This window comes from Stegastes partitus, unplaced genomic scaffold, assembly GCF_000690725.1.
Source record: "Stegastes partitus isolate 25-593 unplaced genomic scaffold, Stegastes_partitus-1.0.2 Scaffold344, whole genome shotgun sequence".
Lineage (NCBI taxonomy): Eukaryota > Metazoa > Chordata > Actinopteri > Pomacentridae > Stegastes > Stegastes partitus.
Window position 1 is genome coordinate 82,822 of NW_007578075.1, and position 22,354 is coordinate 105,175.

The 22,354-nt window shown below is 41.1% G+C and overlaps 1 protein-coding gene across 1 annotated transcript; it reads right to left on the minus strand.

Annotated features, from left to right (window-relative positions):
- Positions 1–7,216: 7,216 nt before the first annotated feature.
- gtf2a1 (general transcription factor IIA, 1) lies at positions 7,217–19,619 on the minus strand. Its single transcript, XM_008284080.1, has 10 exons — positions 19,392–19,619; positions 17,587–17,688; positions 16,610–16,796; positions 16,242–16,306; positions 14,303–14,378; positions 14,044–14,168; positions 13,396–13,500; positions 12,860–13,180; positions 10,831–10,920; positions 7,217–9,511 (listed from the first exon to the last, which is right to left on the minus strand). Exons 1-10 carry the CDS (start codon positions 19,419–19,421, stop codon positions 9,404–9,406), a joined length of 1,209 nt encoding a protein of 402 aa, XP_008282302.1. The 5' UTR covers positions 19,422–19,619; the 3' UTR covers positions 7,217–9,403.
- Positions 19,620–22,354: the final 2,735 nt, after the last annotated feature.

Below are 22,354 nucleotides of genomic sequence, written 5' to 3' on the forward strand. Positions count from 1 at the left end.
GCACACTATTTATATGTGATTATTGTGTTCAAGGACAGCCTGCTGGCTCAGTGCCGTTCAACAGTCGAAACTTTAACCAGTTTATGAAATTGTAAACACACAGCATCTTTTTTCCGCCTTGTTAACGCCTCTGTATATAATGTACATAGATGATAGTACTTGGAGATTTATGGAGGAAAACAGGACACAGATTTTTTTTAATTTTTGTATTTTTCTTGTCTGTTTTCTGAAAAACAAGTATAAACAAGTATGCTGCAGCACTTGAGTGTGATGTTGGAAAGCTGATTTGAGTGTTTTCAGAGTGCAAACGGACGCTGAAAATTCCCTTTTATGTGGCATACGCCTGCACCAAATTGATGTAACTCCTAATTAGATGTATAAAAATGTTTGCCTCCTTTTGTTCTTTAAGTTCTTTTCTTCTCTCTCTTTTTTTTTTCTCACATTGACCTGAAGAAACACTTTGCAGAGGTGCCTCCTCGCCTCCCGAGAGCATGTGATCCAATTACAAAAGTAAACACAAGGCATATTTGTGTTATTAGCAATTTTCTACAAATTACACGCAGGTATGATAATCACAAATGCACGCTGTCGAAGCCGTCTCTCTCCGCTGGAATGTCGTGGTTGTTTTTCCAGCGTGATATTTTTCCATCCTCGCACGGAAACAAGTGACTTATACAATCAGCCGAGATAGCTTCGCCTCTGCCGGCGGAGCTTAAAGCAAATACAACCGAGACACGTGTGAGCTGCTCGAACTTGTGTGATATTGAGCTATTATGCGTTAAAGGACACCTTCTGCCAATGGCGGCTTAACATCTGGTTAGCATTTCATCTGCTGGGTGACATTTTTTTCAAGGAAATATACAGATGAATGAGGGGGGGGAGGACTTTCCAGGAAAAAGGGATCATTTCAGACCTTTTTTTAATCTTGCTTGCATATTTGTCTTGAAGATATTTGACCAGGTTTCAGCACAGTTTACTTCAGTATGGAAACTGTAGTGTAACATTCCCAACTCTGCATCACTCCAGTGCCTTCTCAAAGCATCGTTGAGTGTGAATTCATCGCAAACCTCAAAGTTGGAAGGATTTCTAGTTGGGAAGTTGAAAAAATTAAGAGTGGCATCTGCTCTGCCGTGTTCCAGACTTGACTCACACTGTAAATTCCTCGCAGACTAGCAGGACATCATTTTCAGCTGAATGTTTTCCACAGCTTCATGTCCATCTCCTCCAATCACACATTAACAACAACCCAGTCGGTGCGGACCCTTCAAATGCAAAGCACACTGAGCCGGAGCGTGATGTGCCTGGCTGCGTTTGTGAGGGCCTCCTCCCCTCCGCTGCCAGCTAATGTTAACTCACAGTTCACGAGTATGTGCGCGTCAAGGTTGATCAAACTCAAAGTCAGTGCGCATTTGCGTGGGTGTCTGGGTGAACCGAGGGGGATGGCATATACCTGCAGAATACTCCATAACCATGCATCAAGTGTTTTCTCAAACCATTCAGGATTATCATACAGATAATTGTGGGTAAGGGTCACGCGCCAACCAATGGGCAGACGGAGCCGGACAAACTGATTGAGACTTGGGAGTGGATTTATTTTGACATTCTTCTTCTAGCTGGTTCTCAGGCCTGCCTGATCATTCCTCTCCCGCTCTTACAAATAAACCCATCTCCCCTCCGTTTCTCAAATAAGCAGGCCAGAGCCCGACGATGCACCTCGCTAACACCAGATTAGGTTGCTAAACTCAAACGCAGTGGGAAAAGAATCAGGGAGAGGGACTCAAACAAAGAAACTGAGGTTTCTGTCACGAGATTTACAACAGCCTCAGTTGCTCGGAGGAGGTCAGAGCCTTCCAGCTCTGCGTCCTGGGAACATAAAATCCCTGCATTTATCGCGTCACTCTTTACGTTACTCCACGGGCCAGTCGACATGGATGGTCCTCTCCAAGAGTCAAGTTCCTCTCTCTCACAGAAAACTCTTGAACGACAACCAGAGCGAACCGCAGAGTTTTTAGACGGTGAAAACATTCATCCCTCTGCCGTTCAGTAAGCGGTTTCAGTCAAAAAAAAAAAATCCTGACAACAGTTTCATGTTTTTTGTTTTTTTTATCAGACTTGTGAGTGGTGCAAGATCTAATTATACAGGAAAACAACACTTTGGGTATGAATTTTGCAGGTTAAAATGTTTGGGCCTCGACAAGCTCAGGTCCAGATTTGCTAAGTGGAATGCATGGCATACAACAAAAATAGATTGCATTGCCTTTCACGAACAATGGCATTCTGTTCTGCTGAAATGCATGGCCAAAACACCAAAAATAAGACATTTCAACCACTTAAAGGCGAGGGTTTTTCCTGCAAAGAGCAATTTTGGGTGCATCTCAAAGAAACTTTAGCCAGTGACGAGTTAAAAAAAATTACATTTAATGCGAAATGACAGGAAAATGCATAGATTTCTGTCAGATAAAGTACCACAGAGTCATTGCCTTTACTGTACGTGGACTGACCATGCTTACTGTCATGTGTAGTCACCCCACAAAGGCCCACTGTGAGTCAGGAAAAACCTGTTTTAAGGTAAAGTCAGTGATACTATAACCGGTAAGCAAAGTTCCTCAGACTTGTAAATGCAACACAAAGTCTCTCAGATCGATCCAAGCAACACTATTCAAGCATGTCCGGTGGACCTCATGCTCATGCACGTTTGTGCTCGTGCACAGGACAGGGAGAAAGAGAGGGAGATCCTAATGAGCTAAATATTAACCATCTTTATCTGGAGCTGCAGACTCCAAGTTTACCAGCTTTGGCTGCAGTTGGTGCTGAGTGGGGCTCATTGCTAGTTCACTGATCACTGTAGAGGGCTGTTTGGTTCAGTTTAGTTTTTTCAAGATTTTCTAATAGAGAGCATCGAGAACACTGGAGCCTTAAGCAGCTGAGGTGAACTAAGAATGCAGATTTGCAACACAATATTTGAGCCTTTTGTCAAAAATGGTTTATCACATCTAAACTTCTGCCACATTCTGTGTGTGAGCCTCCTGCAGAGGTTTAAACTGGGTCTACTCAAAACAAACTGCTTCACATGATGCATCTTCAAATGGAGATAAAAGTGCTTATAACTGCTTTTTTTTTACCCTTCAAACATGAGGAAAATATGTGATGAATTAGCAAACAAGCCTGAGATCTTGCTCAGTTCCGTAAACTACTTGCTGAGCGTAACGGGCATGAATGTTGCCTCTGACACTGTTAAAGAGTCTAAAACTGTGAAACACGTCCTCCTTCCTGTCACTTCTTATGTCAGAAAGGTGTTGAGGGTGTGCGACTAATCCCACAAGCACTTAAGTTGGAGAATACTGACACTTCTAAACCTGACGCTTGCAGTCGAACACAACTTGCGACTTGTCTTGAACTTTTGGCCTCCAAAAAGTGACTTCAAAATGACCTGATATCCTCCCCAGGCTCAAAAAGTACAAAGCTCCAAAGAGTGAAAGGATTCTTACACAATCCATTTTTTTTTGATAGCAGACATCTTGACAAGTTGTGTTTAAATGTAACTGTGAAGCAAATCTGAAACAAACTTTAGCAATGTCACAATAAAGAAAATGCAAATATGACTTTTCGGTTAATTGCTTTTGAGGTAGTACACCCACTAAAATAAAAACTTTTTAAAAAGTCATAAAAGAAGAAGAAATGAACACAACTTTGGCAATCTACATGAGAAAGATGGACGGAAGAACTCAAGTTGTTTTCAGTCAGGAAAGTTGTAATTAATCTTTGGTGACAGCTGGTATCGACCGCGTTTCATGTTGTCTGGAGGTAAAGACAACGAAATAACTCATCAGTCATGTGGAGTTCAGTGTTTTCAACTTATTTGGGAAAGGTGTTTCCGTCTGACTTCATAAGCGTTAACTTTTCTTCGAAAAACTCTTAAACCATTTCAAGCGAGCGCACAGAACTTTTCTGCTTTTTTTTCGAATTCTGCGATGCTCCAAAATATGAATAAAACTATTCCGTGGAAACGCCACTGTGGTTGGAAAAGCACAGGTGAAGCAGCCACAAGGAATTCAGCCGGTATTGATTTATTATTTACGACACTGTCTCATGTCAAAAAGGTTTATTAACATTGCACACGCTGCAAGAAAAGGTGTGTTTGGCGTTTCACACTTAAAGTGAAATAATGACTTGTTCAGGACACAATTTTGGACCTGACTTGAGACTTCTTAGCCAAGACGTGAAATTTAAGGCGGCTTGTAAAACAATTTTCTCCTCCCTCTGCCTATCGGAGACATTAGATTCAGTATAGGATGCTGTAAAAGGCTTGAGATGCTGGAGCCAAAACCAGAAAAGGAGGAATCTCCATTAGAAATGGATAGAGGCTCTTTGTCCCGGAGAGCTTCCCATTTTCTGAGAGCATGGTAAACTCAACATGCCACAGCCAACGGCCCGGCGACTACATTCCTCTGAAGCCTACAAACTCTGTTTTGTATGTAGCTGACTGGCAGTCACCGCAAGTTAGTCGGTAAGCAGAGAAAGCTATAGAGTCTAAGCTAGACATCTCCAGGGCCTCATTATAAGCCTCATTCGCCAGCAGCTCAGACTCTTATGTCTGAGTGCCCAGGAGAAGCAAGAGGGCCCACTTCATCAGAAGCAGCCAGGGATACATTCCTCCTCCTCCACTACGCCTGTTCGGGGCTGAATAAATCTTTGTGAAGTGTGATATATCGTAGAAGTGACAGGCCGCCTCAAATCCATTTACAATCAGGGGCACAAATCTCCATGTAGTTTCTGATTCAGCTCTAATCCCAGACAGCACCACACCTTTATCTCATAATTACCTGAAAGGAAATACACGGGGATTGTATCAGTTTGGGTAGGAATTAAGAGGAACGGCGGGGAGAGAACGCCCATGCTGTGCAAACCCCTGACCGCCATCCAGACGCTGGATTACAGAATAGAGCAATTGAAGACAGATTCGGGATCTCACGTGCACGTGGCATCTGATGCAGTTAGAAAGAGATTCCAACCAGAGCGGTTACAGGGTCGCCAAGGAGGGGGGGGACATGGAAAGATTAAACAATTACAATCCTGGTGAGTCATGGGATTTGAGCTTATTTTAGCGAGTTAGCAAGCAGGCAAACTGATGTCTTTAATGTGCTTCTCCTCAGCTCATCTCTGTGTATCAAAATTACATATTTGTAAGTTTTTTCATGCCTTAAAATGGCTTAAATGTAACCCCACAGTAGAGGATTGCATTGGGATTCCAACGCTAATCTTGCAGGAGTGGCAGGATTTAACTTTAGAGAGAAGGCAAAAAACAAAACAAACATGCAGAACCCAGGTGTTTACTGCAGCTGGAAGGATAAAGTCAGTCAATAAAGTTGAACAGAAGACTAAAGCAGGTTCTTGAGGATAAATTTCACACTTGTTATTGAAAAAGATGAAAAAAACAAAACTGAGGTCTGTATTATGAAGCAAGCTTAACAAATCCAGGTTATCTTTTCCTTATCTGGCTAAACTAAACCTAACCACCAAAAGCTGGTCATCAACTTCGTAAGTCAACGTAGGGTTTCTGAAAGTAGCCTGAGATGAGGTTGGCAACCACTCAAACACGGACATTTGCTTGTTTAGAGCCGCACATTTCTCACAACCAGAACAAACCACAATCCTAAACTAATATGAGGAGTTTTAAGCTATACTACAGGATAAAATCAACACAGCTGCTGCGACCAGGCTTAATTATGTCAAAGTTGCTTATTCACAACACATATGCAACACAAGGCTGTATAACATAACTACAGATGTGCACCCTTAAGGCTACTCACAAAAAGGACAAATTATGTAAAGAATAAATAATAGAGCCATAAAAATAAAACTGTTTTCACGGTGACATGGAGGTTAATGTGAAATTCTTATAGCGTTCGAGACTGTTTTATTCTTTCAGCTGCTTGGTGTTTAATGGCTTTGGAAGCGATTAAAGAACAAATATTAAAACATCATTCATAAGTAGGCTTAGTGCAAGTTAATAAGCACAAAGCTTTAGTGCTTTATCAGTCTGCTTTAGGATTACATCGATATATACAGGATCATAGAACACCAAAGTGGCTTTGAAAACTCTCGTCCTCCTCAGAGACCCTCTTCACCCTCTGTTAAATAGGCGTTGATCTGTTATCTCGAACTGAAGCGTCTCCAGAGCAGGTTAGAAGTTCAGCGTAAGCTACCATGGCCCCTGTGAAAGGTAAACCGCCATCATAGTCCTAAAGAGCTAAACCTGAAGTTACTGAAGCACAACAGGAAGAAATCTGGATTTCTGGACGGAGGCGACACCTGCTCTGTTGTCCCCATTCTAAAGAAGTTCTCATTTGGAGGGAAACCCATCTTCCTGCACATGTTAAACAAGATACTACTGAGAAATGCATGAATTGGGTACTTATTGCACTACTATAGTTAATTCTGATGAACGTAAATGTCATTATTACCAACAGGTAGGCGTGTCTTTACTAATACTACACGGCAAAATATTGTGTTTTTGCTTCAAGGAGGAAGAAGACATTAAATCAGCGCAACAGAAAGCGATTCTGAAGAAAAGTAATGACATAGGAGGCCCCACGCTGTAGAGTTGACAGGATTGGTGGCTTAAGTGTAACCCCAAATGTCTAAATCAGTGTTTTTGAGACTGTTGTTGGCTGCAGTTTCTAGGTAGAAACGTTCAGCTGTGGGATTGACGACTTATTTTTGCTAATGTTGTGTTTTTCTGTATGTAAAAAAACACCATGTTAACAAGGTAACAAAAAAAAAAACATGAATTAGCCCAGAAGAGGTTTAAAAAGCCAAAAGTTATGAATAATCAACAATTGATGTAGGTTTAAGTAATAAACACTTGAAACAAAGCAACAAAACGGATCATGAAATGAGTAGAAAGTCAAAGGAAAAGCGGTTAAAATTGCAAATTGGGAAGTACATACAAGGCTATAAAAGTAATTAAAAGTTAAAAAAGCGATGGAAAACAAGTTGAAAATAACAAACAGGTGAGGACGCCCAACTTCTGCCAGTACAGGTGGTAGCAAGTATTTGAGAATTATTGGACATGAAAGTGACATGAATTTTAAATGATTGTTTAAAATCAGAGCTGAAAAATATTGCAAAAGCTGTATCTTCATTTATTTCGAGTTTTTTTTGTTTTTTTTCTCGCAAAAGACAACTTGATGTATTCAAGGCACGACCTTCTGTGTTTTTTTTCCAAACTTGATTTAATTTAAGAAAAATTAAATGAATAATATGAACAATACATTTCCTTAATTATCTCAACAGCAGTTAGAACACACGACAAAAACAATTAGAAAGCAGAGAATACATTTTAATAGACATCCGTTTCTTTCCATCATTTGTGAATTCCCCCCCCTCCAAAAAAAAACAACTGAACCAAAGTTCAAAAAGGCACACGCGACATCCAGAGATATGGAAATTAGCAAAAGAAATCAGTGGGCTATGAGCAAGTTGGATTTTTTAGTGACGAACCACCACGGAGAGCTACTGAATGCTGTGTCCTGAAAGCCAAGAGTTGCGAGAGAAATAATTCTTTTCTTCAAACGTACTGGAAACCCTTCATTTGGTGCAAATGGCTACTGTCTGCCTTATTTACGGACACTTCACTGGGTGAAAATGTGAAGAAAAAGAAAATTATTTGTCACTTCTTGTTTCTATTTCCGGTCCCGCACCAGTGCTTTCTTCGTGTTAATGTGATTTCTTTAAAAAAAACAAAAACGTCCTACTCTACAGAGCCAACCAACAACCAAATCGACACAACAGTCAAAAAACACGTATAACTTTATTTCAAACTGCTGCAACAGGGGCACTAAAAACAAACAGCAGAGAAACACACAGGCCCCCTTGTTTTTTTGAGTTAAACTCACTTGGATAGAAAATATTCTCGTTTTAAAATTCATGAATAAAATGAAAGCACAGGAGAACATACGGTGGACGAAATGATTTGGAACACAGCATTATTTATGAAGCTTGTTTTTTTTTTTTTTTTGTCCAGCCAACAGAAGAAGAAGAAAAGAAACGAAAAAGAAAAAAAAAGGAACACTTATTAGATTATAAGAGCACAGTTTGGTGCGGCTTTCCAACCTTTCAAAAAATAGAACATTTTATGAACTTTCAGGAATAAATAGAAGAAGAAGAAGAAGAAGGGAGGAAAAAAAAAAAAAAAAAGACACCACCCTCGCTGTTCTGTTTTAACTGTGACATTTTGAGATTATGGGGTGTGCAAAAGACATAAACTAATACATTTCCGGGGGGGGGAAAGCGGTGACGGCAAACACACACTCGCTTGTGCCTGTACAGTCAGTCATTGTCACGCGCACACACACAGAACAGAGAATGCTGTGGCTACTGATTAGCTGGACTGACTGACTTCACAACACATTGATAAACTGACAGTGCAAATTTTCAGACGGCTGCTGCAGAGAACTAAAATAAGAGTAAAGGAGAAACACCAACAGGACATTTTTGTACAATTCTTAAATGAATTCAGTGTCTTTTTTTTTTGTTTTTTTTTTTGAATTTTTAGGATAAAGATGGAATGAAGCTCCAGTGAAGCCAATGAGGGGGAAAAACAACAGTATTTTTGGATTCGGCGCTGCTTAGACGATTAAAAAAAAAGAAAAAAAAGAAAAAGCCTTTATGTGACTATTATTTATTTTAGGATTAATGTTTTACCTTCTTTTTCTTAAACCTTCATTAAACACATTTTAAAAAATGTTTAAAACAATCATAGGTTAACTACATAAAACACTCTGGAGCACCATTTTTATAAACACGAAATCAGACAGAATTATGATCCGAGAACAAAACTTAGAAGCGAAAAAGGTGATTCTGGTCATTCTAAAGGCAGCGATCTTGACTGGTGGCACTAAGTTTGGACTTCAACGTAGACACGAGTCAATCCAGTCGACCGACTACAGTGCATCATAAAGGTGTTTGTCATCTACGGGGTTATAATGAATGACCGCTGAGCTCCTGTGGCAGGGAAGGTCAGGTCAGGTCACCCTGGTCCACTACATCTGCATGATGTGAAATGCTTACTTTCCAAAGTATGTGAATTCTCTCAGGAAAAAAAAGGCAGAGAAGCCTGGAAGAAGAAGAAGAAGAAAAAACAAAAAACAAAGAGAGACAATGCTCTGTTCACGGGCTTTCCCTTCCCCTGTAGGTTTCTCATCCCGCAAGGCTAAGTCGAGTGTTTTTGTCGACACCCGGGGTTTTTACAGTACCTCACAGTCCTTTGGGTTTGTCAGAGTTCTCAGAGACTCAGAAGTAGTTTCCTGAATGAATCCAGTCACAGGATATGGAAGGACGCTGAAGTGTCTGTTAACTGGATAGAAGGAGTTACAGAGTTCCTGCTCCTGTTGCTTCTACTTCACCACTCGGCATCCCCGATGGCTTTGGAGAAGACATAGTCTCTCCCGTTCAGATTCATGATCCCGTCCTTCAGGTGGAATTTCCATTTGTTCTTACTTCTGTGAATCTGGGGAGCAAAGAGGAGGAAATGAATGTTGTGGGCGTCGAGGACAGATGGACACTGTTTCAGCTTACAGTGGACACTCTCGCTAATGTCTTTAGCCCATGCACACAGACGACTCGGCCAGACACACACACTGTGATATTAACCGGCGTTGACCTTTATTCGCACTGAATTAGCATCAAATCGTGTTATAATACACTTAGTGCCATTTGATACAGGCAATCAAAAGCTGCACTCGAGGCAAAAAGGTGCATGAAGCTAGAAAACAGCGCTAATATCCAACGGTGAAGACTCTCACGATAAAAGGAGTGTAAAATGCCTCTTTAAAAGTTTACTTCGTGGCATTTTTTAACTCGGGCTGCCACAATAGACCGTTTATCGATTATTCTACAGATTTGATCCAAACAATATTCCTCGGAAAAAAAAATTAACATGGTATTTCTTTTTATTTTACTTAAAACGAGAGTGTATTTAGCCAGTACAAGGAGAAAAAGATAGAAATAAGCTTTCCCTGCTAATAAAAAGACAACACTTACAGTGGTCTTTTCTGGCGGTGCATCTTCCTGAATAGCGCCTGTGTGCTTTCTCTTCATCTGCTCATGCATTGCACTGTGCTGCTGTGGTATGCCATCCAAGCTTTGCACAGTGTACGAACCACCTGTCTCGTGATCATTTGAAGCGCCTCTGTACCGAAGCCTTGAGTCTTTAGAAGCTTTTACACTGAACCGAGTCACGCTCTGGTGCAGCTGGCGTCCAATGACCAAATACTACGAACACCATGACACCGCAAGTACGTAAAATCTAAAAAAACATGCGTCACATTTTCAGCTCCGTCACTGAAAATGCCGACTCGTCCCGGAAGCCCTATTTGTGTCTCAAGAATTACACGGAAGCTGCTACGAAAACTGTTTAAGACGGACGCTTAGCATTCCTTTAGTCTACAGCAGCCTTTACAGTGAGCTGAACACAATGTCTGACAGTAGTTTTAGTATCCAGACATAACATTTATGTTTTATTTATGCGCGGGAAAACAGTGCTGTGGGTTTTACTTTGTTATTACTGCTCATACTTTATTGCTTCAAAGTGTTATTTTATGATTACTCAATAAAGCGACTTGCTTTCATTGCTTGTGTAAATGTAAGTGTTTATGTCTTTGTCTGTTGCTATGAACCACTAAGTGAGTTAGGGATGCAAAAAGCCAACAGGCTCGAGCAAAGAAATCCATATCAAGAGATGCAACAGAATTATAAAAGGGGGTACATTTATACACACAGGTTGCCTTTGATACAACGGAGCCTCTCGCAGAATAAATGATTCCCTACCTTGTCGTACTGGCACACCACTACGTTCTCTGTATCAAACAGCTCCTGGTCCTCCTCGTCGCTGACGTCGTCTTCGCTGTTCAGTGGCTCCTGACGAGGAAACCGACAAGTTTAATGCAAGTTGTTCACAGGGTTCATCCACATTATCATCCATGTAGATTTATAGTTAACATCCAACTACAACTCCAACTCTCCCCAGCAAGATGAAACCGCATTCACACCTAGCCACAAAAGACCCTAACAAACCCCTTTGTGGCAAGGGGAGCACTAACGATTCACATAACGAGGGGGAGAAGTAACAACCCCCAGGTGTTCATGGCTCCTAAGGATACAAGTATCTGGAACTCCCAAGTCAGAACTGATGAAGCCTCTTGGATAAGAGGGGAAACATCTTCAAGGAACTCAAGCAAGTCCAGTTGCTACGATTAATCTACGAGAATATCCAACTACAAACTACTAGATTACTGCTACTGGATATTTAGAATGCAAATAAATGGTATCATAATCCACCTGTTAACATGTATGTTGCCAAGTAACTGTCAGAAGACTGTAGTTCTATATGCCGTAGCTCATAAAAATGATTAACGCCAAACACGGACGGGCTCAGCGCACAGCATTTTATCCACACTGCAATGCTAAGACAGCGAGCTAAAATCTCTCTGCCTAAAGAGGACTGGTGTCTGTTTATTAGTTTGCCTTATCATATTGAATAAATATTACATTATTGTTTCCTCTATTTTTTTTTTTTAGTCTGTTTTATAAATAAGAAGTGTAAATGAGCTGAAAAGTTAATTGAATTTTCCCGTGTCTGTGCTGCCTTTATTATTCACTGTATCCATGGAAACTACAGGCGAACAAAGCCATAAAGGTTTGGTTTCCTCGCGCAGAAAAAAAAGACATTCTGTTTGGTTTTCTCAGAGATGCATCACTGTTAAACTCATAAATGTTCAGATGAGGGTAATCTTTGGCCGTCTGTGATGCTATGTGTACATGCTATTCAGACGAACTGCCGCATTTTCTTGTAAAATTAATTCGGCTGTCGATGTCCAGATTTAGTGCAGCTATAAGGTACTTGGGGCAGAGCTGGTTTGCAGATTGTGACATAAAGGCAGCTCTGCGTAGCAATGTGTGTTAAGTTGCACGGCATACTTCTTGCTTTTGACAACAATAGAGCTGCAAGAATTAATAGACTAGCTGTCAACCTTTGAATTATTCAGTGGTTGACAACATGTTTATCTGCCTGGCTGTTGATCATCTGTTTATCTCTTAGTACTTTTTTTTTCTTAACACAAAATAAAGTCAAAATTCTGATTCTAGCTACTTAAATTTGAATATTTTCTGTTTTCTTTCCCTTTCTATGACAGTAAACTGAATATCTTTGGGTTGTGGACAAAAACAACAACATTGGGGCAGCTCATCTTGGGCTTTGGGAAACATTGATTGATATTTTTCAGTTTTCTGACATTTAATACATCAAACAACTAATAATTTAACCATGACAATAATAAACAGATTACATAAAACAATTTAAATAATCACTAGTTAGAGTCCCAGACAACATCACACTCACTCTGTCCTGTGCTTTCTCACACAATGGGAGACATGTTGGCTGTGGACAGTGCTGTTAGAATGCTTTCAGTTTTAGAAATTCAGAATTTTATGTATTAGAAAACAGACCAGTACTGAAACACAGATCTGTTCATGCTCTCTTCACTTTCACATATTTATCCGGAGCTGTAAATTACTAAAATCTTATTCTATACGGCATAGAACCCTTGTGTGAAATATACAACGATCTGTGGTTGGTAAATTCATACATTCCAGCTATTTATTCATCTCTGGAGCACAACTTGGAATATTTTGGTTTTGCACCAGTTTTACATACTCTTCTTAAATTGACACACTGAAAGAAACATATGTGACAAACGCTTGGCATTAGAATTGCTGCATTATAAAGTCCTCTACTGGAAGACTACCAAAAACAGCTTCCTTAAAGCATTCAGAGATTTCTGTTTCCTACACTGCTCACCTCTTCAACTTGCCCGTCCTCTCCGCCATCCTTGTCTTTCTCCTCCTCATCGTCTTCATCATACTCCTCATCCTCATCCTCGTCCTCTTCTGAGGAGGTGTCTCCGGCTCCGTCCACCTGCAGCATCATGGGAGGCTGCTGTGCTTGAGCCTGAGGCTGAGCCTGAGGCTGAGGCTGCGGCTGCGGCTGAGCCTGGGGCTGGGCCTGCTGCTGGGCCTGCGGTGGGGCCTGTGGTGCAGCTGCACCCTGGGCCTGCTGAACCTGCTGCACCTGAGCTGCTGTTGCCGCCTGACCCGGTTGTGGCGCCATCGCCTGCATCACCTGATGGTAGAGAGGATTTAGAAGGAGAACAAGGAAGTCAGTATGACACTGGACTGGGTTTGACGTGTGACTGGCAGGTCTTTAGTACAACACCCAAAATAATGTTGGACTAGATAAGATGAATGACTGTTTAAGATCACGAGGGAAACATTGTAAAATAGTAACAGTGAAAGGTAACCGCATTGCAAACATCATGAAGAAATTGAAGTTCTGACCTGTGCATTTCCTTGGACTTTGTTTCCTGGAGCTAAGACGATCTGCTGCGGCTGTATGATGACTCCTGTTTGCTGGGGCAGGCCTCCCTGCAGAGGAGCCAGAACCTGGACACACATTACACAGAACAAAATCCACATTTTATGTAAGCTCCTAGTTTACTCAGGGGGAGGACTACATCTGCAAAACGCAATAAAAGGTGCACTGAATCTCAAATGACTTTTAATTTGAATTAATTTAAAAGTTGATATATGCATTTTCAAAATTACATTAAACTGTTTTTGTTTCGTTTGGAGACGGCAGAAACAGTAGGGTGAGAGGTACGCTGTGCTTCTTCAGGGGAAAGATGTGAGGTCTGAGCAATCGGAACAGATTTCCCAGAATCGTTTGATGTTTTTCATGGCACTTCTTTTTACATACTTCCAGGTTATTTTTACAAGAGTTGGTTCTTCCACTGTTTGAGAGCCACAGGACCCACAGCTATGTAGCCTTATTTAACCTACTTGTTATGGATAGATTATGAACTGATTAGTCAAACAAACAAGATATATGCAGCTGTGCTGCTGTGTTTTCTAGCCCATTTTGTTTCTGCTATTCAAAAGCCCCCTTCTGCTGAATCTAATAGTGTTCCTCAGTGTCATTGATCATACCTGTTGTATGACCGGTGCCTGCACACCACCAGGCTGCATCTGCTGCTGCAGGAGGATCTGCTGCTGAGGCTGCTGGATGAGGTACTGAGCCCCATTGGCAGCACGAACCACTTGCAGGATCTGACCTAAATCATCACAAAACAGAAAAGGTGGATGCTTTGAGTGAGCATATATCTGTTACAAAATACTGCAATGTCAAAATAAGAGTATTTCCTCAAAAGTTAATGCAGAGATTAACTTGTGCGTGTGACGGTTTTACCTTGGCTGGTGATGAGCTGTTGGTATGGGGTGACCCCTGTGGGCAAAGCAAGGGTTGCTGCGGTAGCTGCTGCACTCTAGAGGAGAAAAGAAGAACACACATGACGCACATAAGCGAATGAAATGAGGCAGTGAGAAGGACGCGCTTAGTGGAAAAAAACACATAAGCTGAAGATTTTGGGGTTCAAGAATGTGGAAAACAAGACTGTTCAAGCATCAAGGCTGTCCTTGCAGTAAAAAATAAACACAAAGTTATTAATGACTTTAGTGTTAAGTGCCTTACTATTAAAACCTTTTCACAATTATAGAGCTACTACACATATTCCCATGGCTGACATGATAAAAGCAGCCTGTATGTATTTGAACTCATTTTATCTGCCAGGCTTGATGGGGAAAGATTAGACATTTTCAAGTGAAGCTTATAAATAGTGTTTGAGGGTTTAAAAAAAAAAAAAAAGAAGAAGAACGGTTTACTGCTGAAGTCTTGACATTAACAGATGGCCTGCGGAACTGAAGTGTTGTTGAAAGAAGGAAGTACAAAAGGAAGTAAAGTGTTCCCTGTGCAACAATATAAGAGATGAAGGATAAGATGTGTTTATCAATGTGCATGAGACATAACAGAAGCACGTAAGAGGATGTATTATCGCCAGCTTTATCCTCACTGCAATCCAGGTTACTGAACTACTCTCTAAAGGTCCTTCTTTTCTACTCCTTTACTTTCTTCATCTGTCTGTTACTCGACCAGTCGTTTTGCTGTGAGCAAAAAGCCTGCAGACACACACATGAGGATCTAGGGATTCACGGTGATACCAGCATGTCAACAGTATCAGCTGATAAAGGCTTTAAAATGAAGTAACGTCATCAGCCCAAAATGCAAAACGCCTGTCCGGCTAAACGTTTAGAGTTCTGTTTGATCATCTTTTACATGCAAGTTTCTTAGTTTCCTTCTTGTGCTTGATGAATGCGTGCATTTGAAAAACACTGTAAGTGATGTAAATAATAGAATTAGACTAGACAGCCACTGTTTAGCTGCAGCCAACAGAGGTGATCAAGTTACTGTAACCAGGCGTGATGTGCGTAGATAGGCTCAAATGTCAGCATAGCTACTATCCAAATGTTGTAAGCCGCACTCGCTGCCCTAGAAAAGGAAATAATGGCCTGGTTCATGCAAGAGTGTGACAATGTCTCTCTGCCTCTCATCGCTAAAGAGTCGGCCCGGTGTTATGCCGAGTTCTGCCTGCCTGTCGCGGACTGCACACCCATCGCAGGACCGTGTACAGCTAAAGTGAAAACTAACAGACACTTGAATGATGTCTAAGGCAAAGAACTGCTTGAAAACAATGAGTATTAATTATAATTAATTATCCAAAGCCTGCACTTATAAGGAGCTTATAAGGAGTTGCATGAGGAGCGCCACAGTCTAGGTAATTTATGGGAAACATTGAGAATATTATGTTCAAACTACTACAGGAGAAACTTGATGTTCTCTGCAAAGTAGGTGGAAAAAGAAATATGCATTTACTGGTAAAATTACAATATCGTGTATCCCTATTAGGTTGATTTGCCCTTTCCTTTTTGCCTGGTTATTCAATTTTGTGCATGAAGATACGTGCAACAGCTTTTAATTTTCCCTCAATAACAATATAAAACTAACAGAGTGTATTTATATTTCTGAGAATAACGACAGGCAGCATGTTTTATGCAGACAAAATGGAAAGTTAAGACATGCAGCATTTAGTTCTGATCGCTGCAGTGCGTGCAGCTAGACTAGCTGAGATTCACTGCCCACCCACAACCTGCAAATTGTTATTGTCACATGACTGGTTCTAGCTTGCTGCACTATTTCTGGGGTTTGATCAACACGCAAGAACTGCTCTCAATGTTTTTCCTATGAGAGCAAAAATCCCAAACAATCATTTCATTCATTTTAAGTGACTCACCATCCCCGTTGCACTCATGTGCTGTAGAATCTTTGAATCCTGAACAATGACTTGCTGCTGGGGAGCTGTGGAGAACAAACACGCTACAGTTATCATCATAATATGCCCCTAAAACTACTCAAAATATCCTAAAAAATGAAAGAGCAGGACACAGAATGACGTACATATCTGCAGTCTAAAGCTGTGCAAAATAATCTCTCTTGTTTAATATCAACTTTTGCCACGATATCACCTGAATAGAGATATTTTTTTGGGTAAGTCAGGTAAAAAATTCAGTGTCTACTCGTGTCGAAAGAGGCATTCACAGACAGTCGATGTTTCTACTGTTGCACACTGTTTTTTAGCGCCGTGTGCCAGTGCTGACCCACCTTGCTGTTGCTGGGGAGGCAGGATGACTTGCTGGGCCTGTGCGGGTTGGGTCACCTGCTGGACCTGCTGGACCTGTTGGACCTGCTGAACGTGCTGCTGCTGCTGCTGAGCGGCCTGCAAGGCTGCCTGCTCCTCAGTATGGAAGCCCTCCACTGCCTTGGACTGCAACAGTTTGTTCTCCCATAGCTGTGGCATCAGATGAAAACAACAGACGACACAGTTTGTCAGAAGGCTGTCTCGGACTCAGTGTAAAGCAAGAAGCGACCAGCAGCTGTTGTGGATATTTTGGAATTAATTTGTTGTGGTTGTTGCAACACGGGCCTTTTATTGGACAACAAATCCATCCAGGGCACTTGTACATAGAGGTATATTTAATTACTGTATGGAGGAAATTCTCAAGTGAGTAGCTGGCAGTTGTTAGAAACCAGCTACTCCCTAAAGTACACTTAACTACAAGGTGAAACACGTCTCACCACACTTCTGTGTACTGATATTTCCCCTGCCGTCCTCAAAACATTGCAGAGGAAAGCAGGGTTGAACAATTTGGAGGAAAACATCTAATTGAGATTTTTCTGGCAGATACTGTAATTTGATTTGCAATGTTTTTAAAAGCCAATCTTCAGCTGAATAATCACAAACTGGTGCATTACCACAAGACACTGTCAATAACATGGCTTTCAAGCGAGGAGGGTAGAATGAATTTTGACAGCACTGACATAATAGTTTAGACCTTTGGACACAACATGCTGCAAAATGTTCACAGTGGGACGATGAAATAATGAGACTGGGCTGCATCCCTGAACTATGTGATATACATTACTCAAGGGGCAAACAACCACTGAAAGTTTCCATCTGCTTAAATAAAATTGAATTACAGCATTAGTCATATTATTTAATCGCCACGCCACGTTTATCTTATGATCGCAGCCTTTGCGATTTGTCCCATTTCCATCATGCAAACCTAAAGGACAGTTACCGTTTTCAGCTCCAAAAGAACTTGCTCGTCCACTCCTTCGTCCAGGAACAGCTCTCGTACCTCATTGATCACATCCTCAATCACAGACTTGTATAGTTTAGGCTATGGGGAAGCAAATACATAAAAAGGGGAAGGGTGGGGGGAAGAGAACACAAAGTCAATATTGTGTTTAATACTGTTTTGAAGAAATATGTCTGGTATGATCAACATTTATCAATTGGGACTTATATTTGTATACAAAATGGTAATCAAAAGTGCATCTAATAGTGCTTTCCCAAACATTAGATGTTCAAAAATCACAATATTTTCCTGCCAAACAAGCATTAATTAGTGTAATATGGTCATGCATTGTGCATAGCTGTTGCATATGGGAAGCTCAACACTAAAAACTGCTCCACTGCAATGTAATCCCCGGGCTTTAGCGACAGCGTTTGCACGACACTGCGCGCCTTGTTGTGCTAATCCATATGGACTCAGCGGCTATGTGTCCTCCTGTCACGTCTCTCGGGGACGTGCACGGTTGCATCCCCCCCTTCCGACAAAACAAAAAATGCACAGCGCTCGGATGTACGCGGCATTTCAAGCAGCACAAAGCACAAACAAAAGCGACAAGGAAGGAAAGGAAGGAAGGAAAGGCAAGCAGGCAGGCAGGCCGCCGCACTGCGCTCGCTGCCCCGATGTCCGCAGCGCAGACCTCGGTCTCTCCTTCCCTCCCCCTCGGCCTGTGTCTGCTCCTCCACTATTTAAAGCACAGTCTGGTGTTTATATGTAGAGCCGGTGACGTAGCGTCGAGTAGCACCTTCCCATCCCGGGCAGTCTATATTAGAGAGCCAATATGGCTGTATAAAACCAGGCAGCGGAAAGGAGGAGGGCCAGAACCGAGAGAGAGGGGAGCCGTGGAAGCCATTTTACGGAGCGGCGAAGTGCGCGCTCGACAGCCAAGCCCGCCGTTCCTTCTCAACCATCGTGTGGCGAAATGGGAAGGATATTTTCGGTGTAATATCGTGAAAAAAGAAAAAAATAAGAACGAAAAAAAATCAGCTTTGACTAATTTTTTGGCTTTTCCTTTTGTCGGCAGGGGACAAATTTGATATGATATGGGTAAAAGAGGTGGTTTGGGACGGCTAGCCTGCCTTCTGCTCGTGGAATGGTGGACAATGATGAGGCAGTTGACTGAGCGTTGACGACTTTCGGCTAAAGAAGACTTTAATATATATATTTGTTTTTTGTGTCTAAAAAAAATAAGCTCAATTCATTCGCAGTGGATGATGACAATGTGCTTTGCGTACGTCAGTATTTCAAAAAAAGAAAAGGAAAAAGAAGCACGAATTAGCTTAAATTTGTCCCTATTTGTAACAGGCAAACAAAGCTTTGACCCTTAACAGCACAAACAATCCATTTACACATAATTTCAGCAGCTTCTCAAAAGACTGACTTAACAGACAACTATTTAAAAAAACCTAACCAGCAACCAACTTCCAAAAAATAATCTAAAAAAAAAAAAAAAAGCATTTTCACCACTCAACCTGGATTTATTTTCAGATTTTTTTAACTGCCCCTCTTAAAGTAAGCCATTTCTCGCAGAACATGGTCCCCCCCCTCCCGCTGAAAGATCTAGTTTCGAAAACTGCTTATAAATGGCCGGTTGACTGAACTTCCTTTCTTTAATGGACATAACAGTGAAGTGTTTGGTTAAAGCAGATTCATTTTTTACTGCAACAAATAAAACCAGCTCGTCGACAGCTTTCCGTTAACTTTACCCCCATTTTTCCCCCGCTGACAGTCCTTTAGAGATTGATCCTTACCACTGGGTTCGAGTTAGCCGAGCTCGCCATTATACGCGTAGTGTAAAAACCACACGGAAATAGGCGAGAGAGACAGAGCCAAAAATTACGAAAAACGACTTAAAACAACTGGGAACGATAATTTAAAACAGCCGGCATCACTTTTGTAAATAAAACACAGTTTCAGCGGTCTTATTTACAATCCCGGGCTGCGACTCCCCAGCCGTCCTCCTTCCGTCGTTGTCCTGCTTTATATACTGAGCGATGGAGCTGCGAGTGCGCGAGACATAGGGCAGGGTCAAGTCGCACTTCCCGCGAGATTTCGTGCGGGATGTGATGACTAATCACCACAGTGGACTGCTCATGGGAAATGTAGTTCAAGAGCGGCAAAGCGGTAAATAAATGTGGACAGATCGCATTAGCTTCCTAATGCTCCGTGATCCTGTTGACTGAATTAGGCTAACTGTAAATATTACGACTCATAAACAATTAATTACATTGTTCCAGAAGCTGTACTTTCCACACATTAGTAGATCATGTAATACAATTATGGAGTTTTCGGGGTAGTGTTTAGGGATAAAATGCAATGGTCTGGTATAATGCATAATATTCTATCATATTAACCCGAGTGTGTAAATTAATCATGTGAATTTGTATTTTACATAATATTAAATTATTAATTAATAATCTTAACCTTAATATTTAAATTAGTCAAGTAATATAGAATAAGTATTATTGTTGGGTTTAACTGTATATTTATTTTAGTCAGGTAAATTTGTATTTTATTGTTATTGTAGGATCTTTATTGCAATATTTAAGTCAGCCAGGTAAATTTCTAAAATAAATAATGTTCTAAGGTATTGATCTTAATATTCTGTTTTATCTAATTTTGTAAGGTCTCAACGTTTAAATTTAGCATAGTTAGGTCAAATTGAGTATAATGTCGTCAGGCTTTAACTGTAAAGTATAAATAAGTCAACTGAATTTATATAAGAAATAATATTCTAGCATCTTAACCTAAATATTTAAACTTGTTCTGTAAATTTGTACAGTAACTGGTACCCCAGGACCTTAACCATGATATTTAAATTAGTTTAATTAGGGGAAATCTGTGTAATAAACTATAGTGTAATGTCTTAAATTATATAACCTTTGTAATGTAAACTTATATTTTTTAAAATATTATAGGGTCTTAACTGTGATATTTAAATCATACTATACGTAAATCTTTATTTTATTGCCCAGTACCAAAAGGAGAAATTGTACTTTCACTGCACTCTGTTTGTCGGACAGCATAAAACAAATCAGGAAGCATGTGTGCAGCTTTTAGGGTGTCACCTTCTCTTGACATGCAAACAGAAAGTAAAATCTGCTTGCTGTGGTCAACTCTGTGAGGAAATGGTACAAACACACAAAGGCCTGCAGCTACATATTGGAGTAAACTTACAGACACTGTGACATCCTACATCAACTTCAGTGAGGACGTGTGTGCAAACTAAAACCGTCCCTGCAAACAACCACAACAAACCCTGGTTTACAGCAGAACTACGGCAGCTTCGTCAGGCCAAGGAAAAGCATACATCCTGTACGAGCAGGCCAGAAACACATTGACAAAGGTGATGAGAGCAGCAAAGAGGTGCTACGACTCCTGCAGGACTTCACCAGCTGCAGGTGTCGACCTCCCTGCACCGTACAGACACATGAACTGGCCCTGAACGTGTTTTATTGCAGGTTTGAAAAGCCTGCATTCACACCATCTCCTTCACTTGCGCTCTGGATCTGTGAAGAGGATGTGAGGCGGCTGTTCAGAACACAGAGGACTAAGAAAGCACCAGGTCCACCTTCTCACTGATCTTCAATACATCATTGTGCCAAGTCACCTCCTGTTTCAAGAGTTCAACAATCATCATCAAGGAAATCTCTATCTATGAAGTGGCAGGTCGGTTGTTGTGAAGACCGGCGTTAACCCGCCTGAAGGACATCACAGCTGCCTGGTTGGACCCAGCATGGGACTGCATTACATCCTGCACCATCTGCATCTGTCTGATAAACTCCTGACAACACAACGGCCATCAGCCTCATCCAGGATGGTGATAAGTGTCTATACAGATGAGAGGTTGAGCTACTGGTCCTCTGGAACAGTCACAAGAACCTGAGATAACAGTGGACTTCAGTAAGAACCGCCCTGCTCTGTGACCCCCTCATCAAACATCACCGTGTCGACTGTAAAATACCTCCAACAATCAACGACAAGGCCCGGCTCAGGAAGTCCAGCTTTCCTCAGGAGCTGCTGATCCGATTCTACGCTGCAATAAATCAGTCTGTTCTCTGCACTTGCAGCTACCGTCTGGTTTGGATCGGACAGAACCAGACTACAACACACAGTCAGAGAAAATCATTGCAACTGGCCTCCTTTCCATTAAGGATTTATATCTGAACACAACCTGTTCCAACTCCTCCCCTCTGGTCGGCGCTGCTGGACACCGAAACAAACACAGAAACAGTTTCTTCCCACATATAAGTAAATCAGGAACAACTCATCTTGAATCCAAACCCTGTATGTACTGCACATCACATACCAGATTATAATCATCCCAGAAAAGCTGCTCTCTGTTTTATCATCCAACCACCTCATGCAAATAAGATGTCAAAAAACTCTCCATTTATTGTTAACAACTGTATTCGCATAAAACTTTGGTTTGCTCAAATGTTGCTCTACAGCTCTGGTTCATTATAAACATGGTATTTCACACATAAATAGTTGTACATAGCAGTTAAACACTCACTTTCCTTCTGTGCCCTGTTGCCTCAATTTAAATGTGTTTTATTTTGAGTAAACACTGGAGTCAGACTCCTCGTGTGTGTTCACCTGGCCAGTAATTCTGATTCTGAATACTGCAGAGTCTTAACTGTAATGTTTATTTTTGTCAAGTAAATGTGTATTTCATACAATATACAAAGTCTTAATGTTAATATTTGAATTA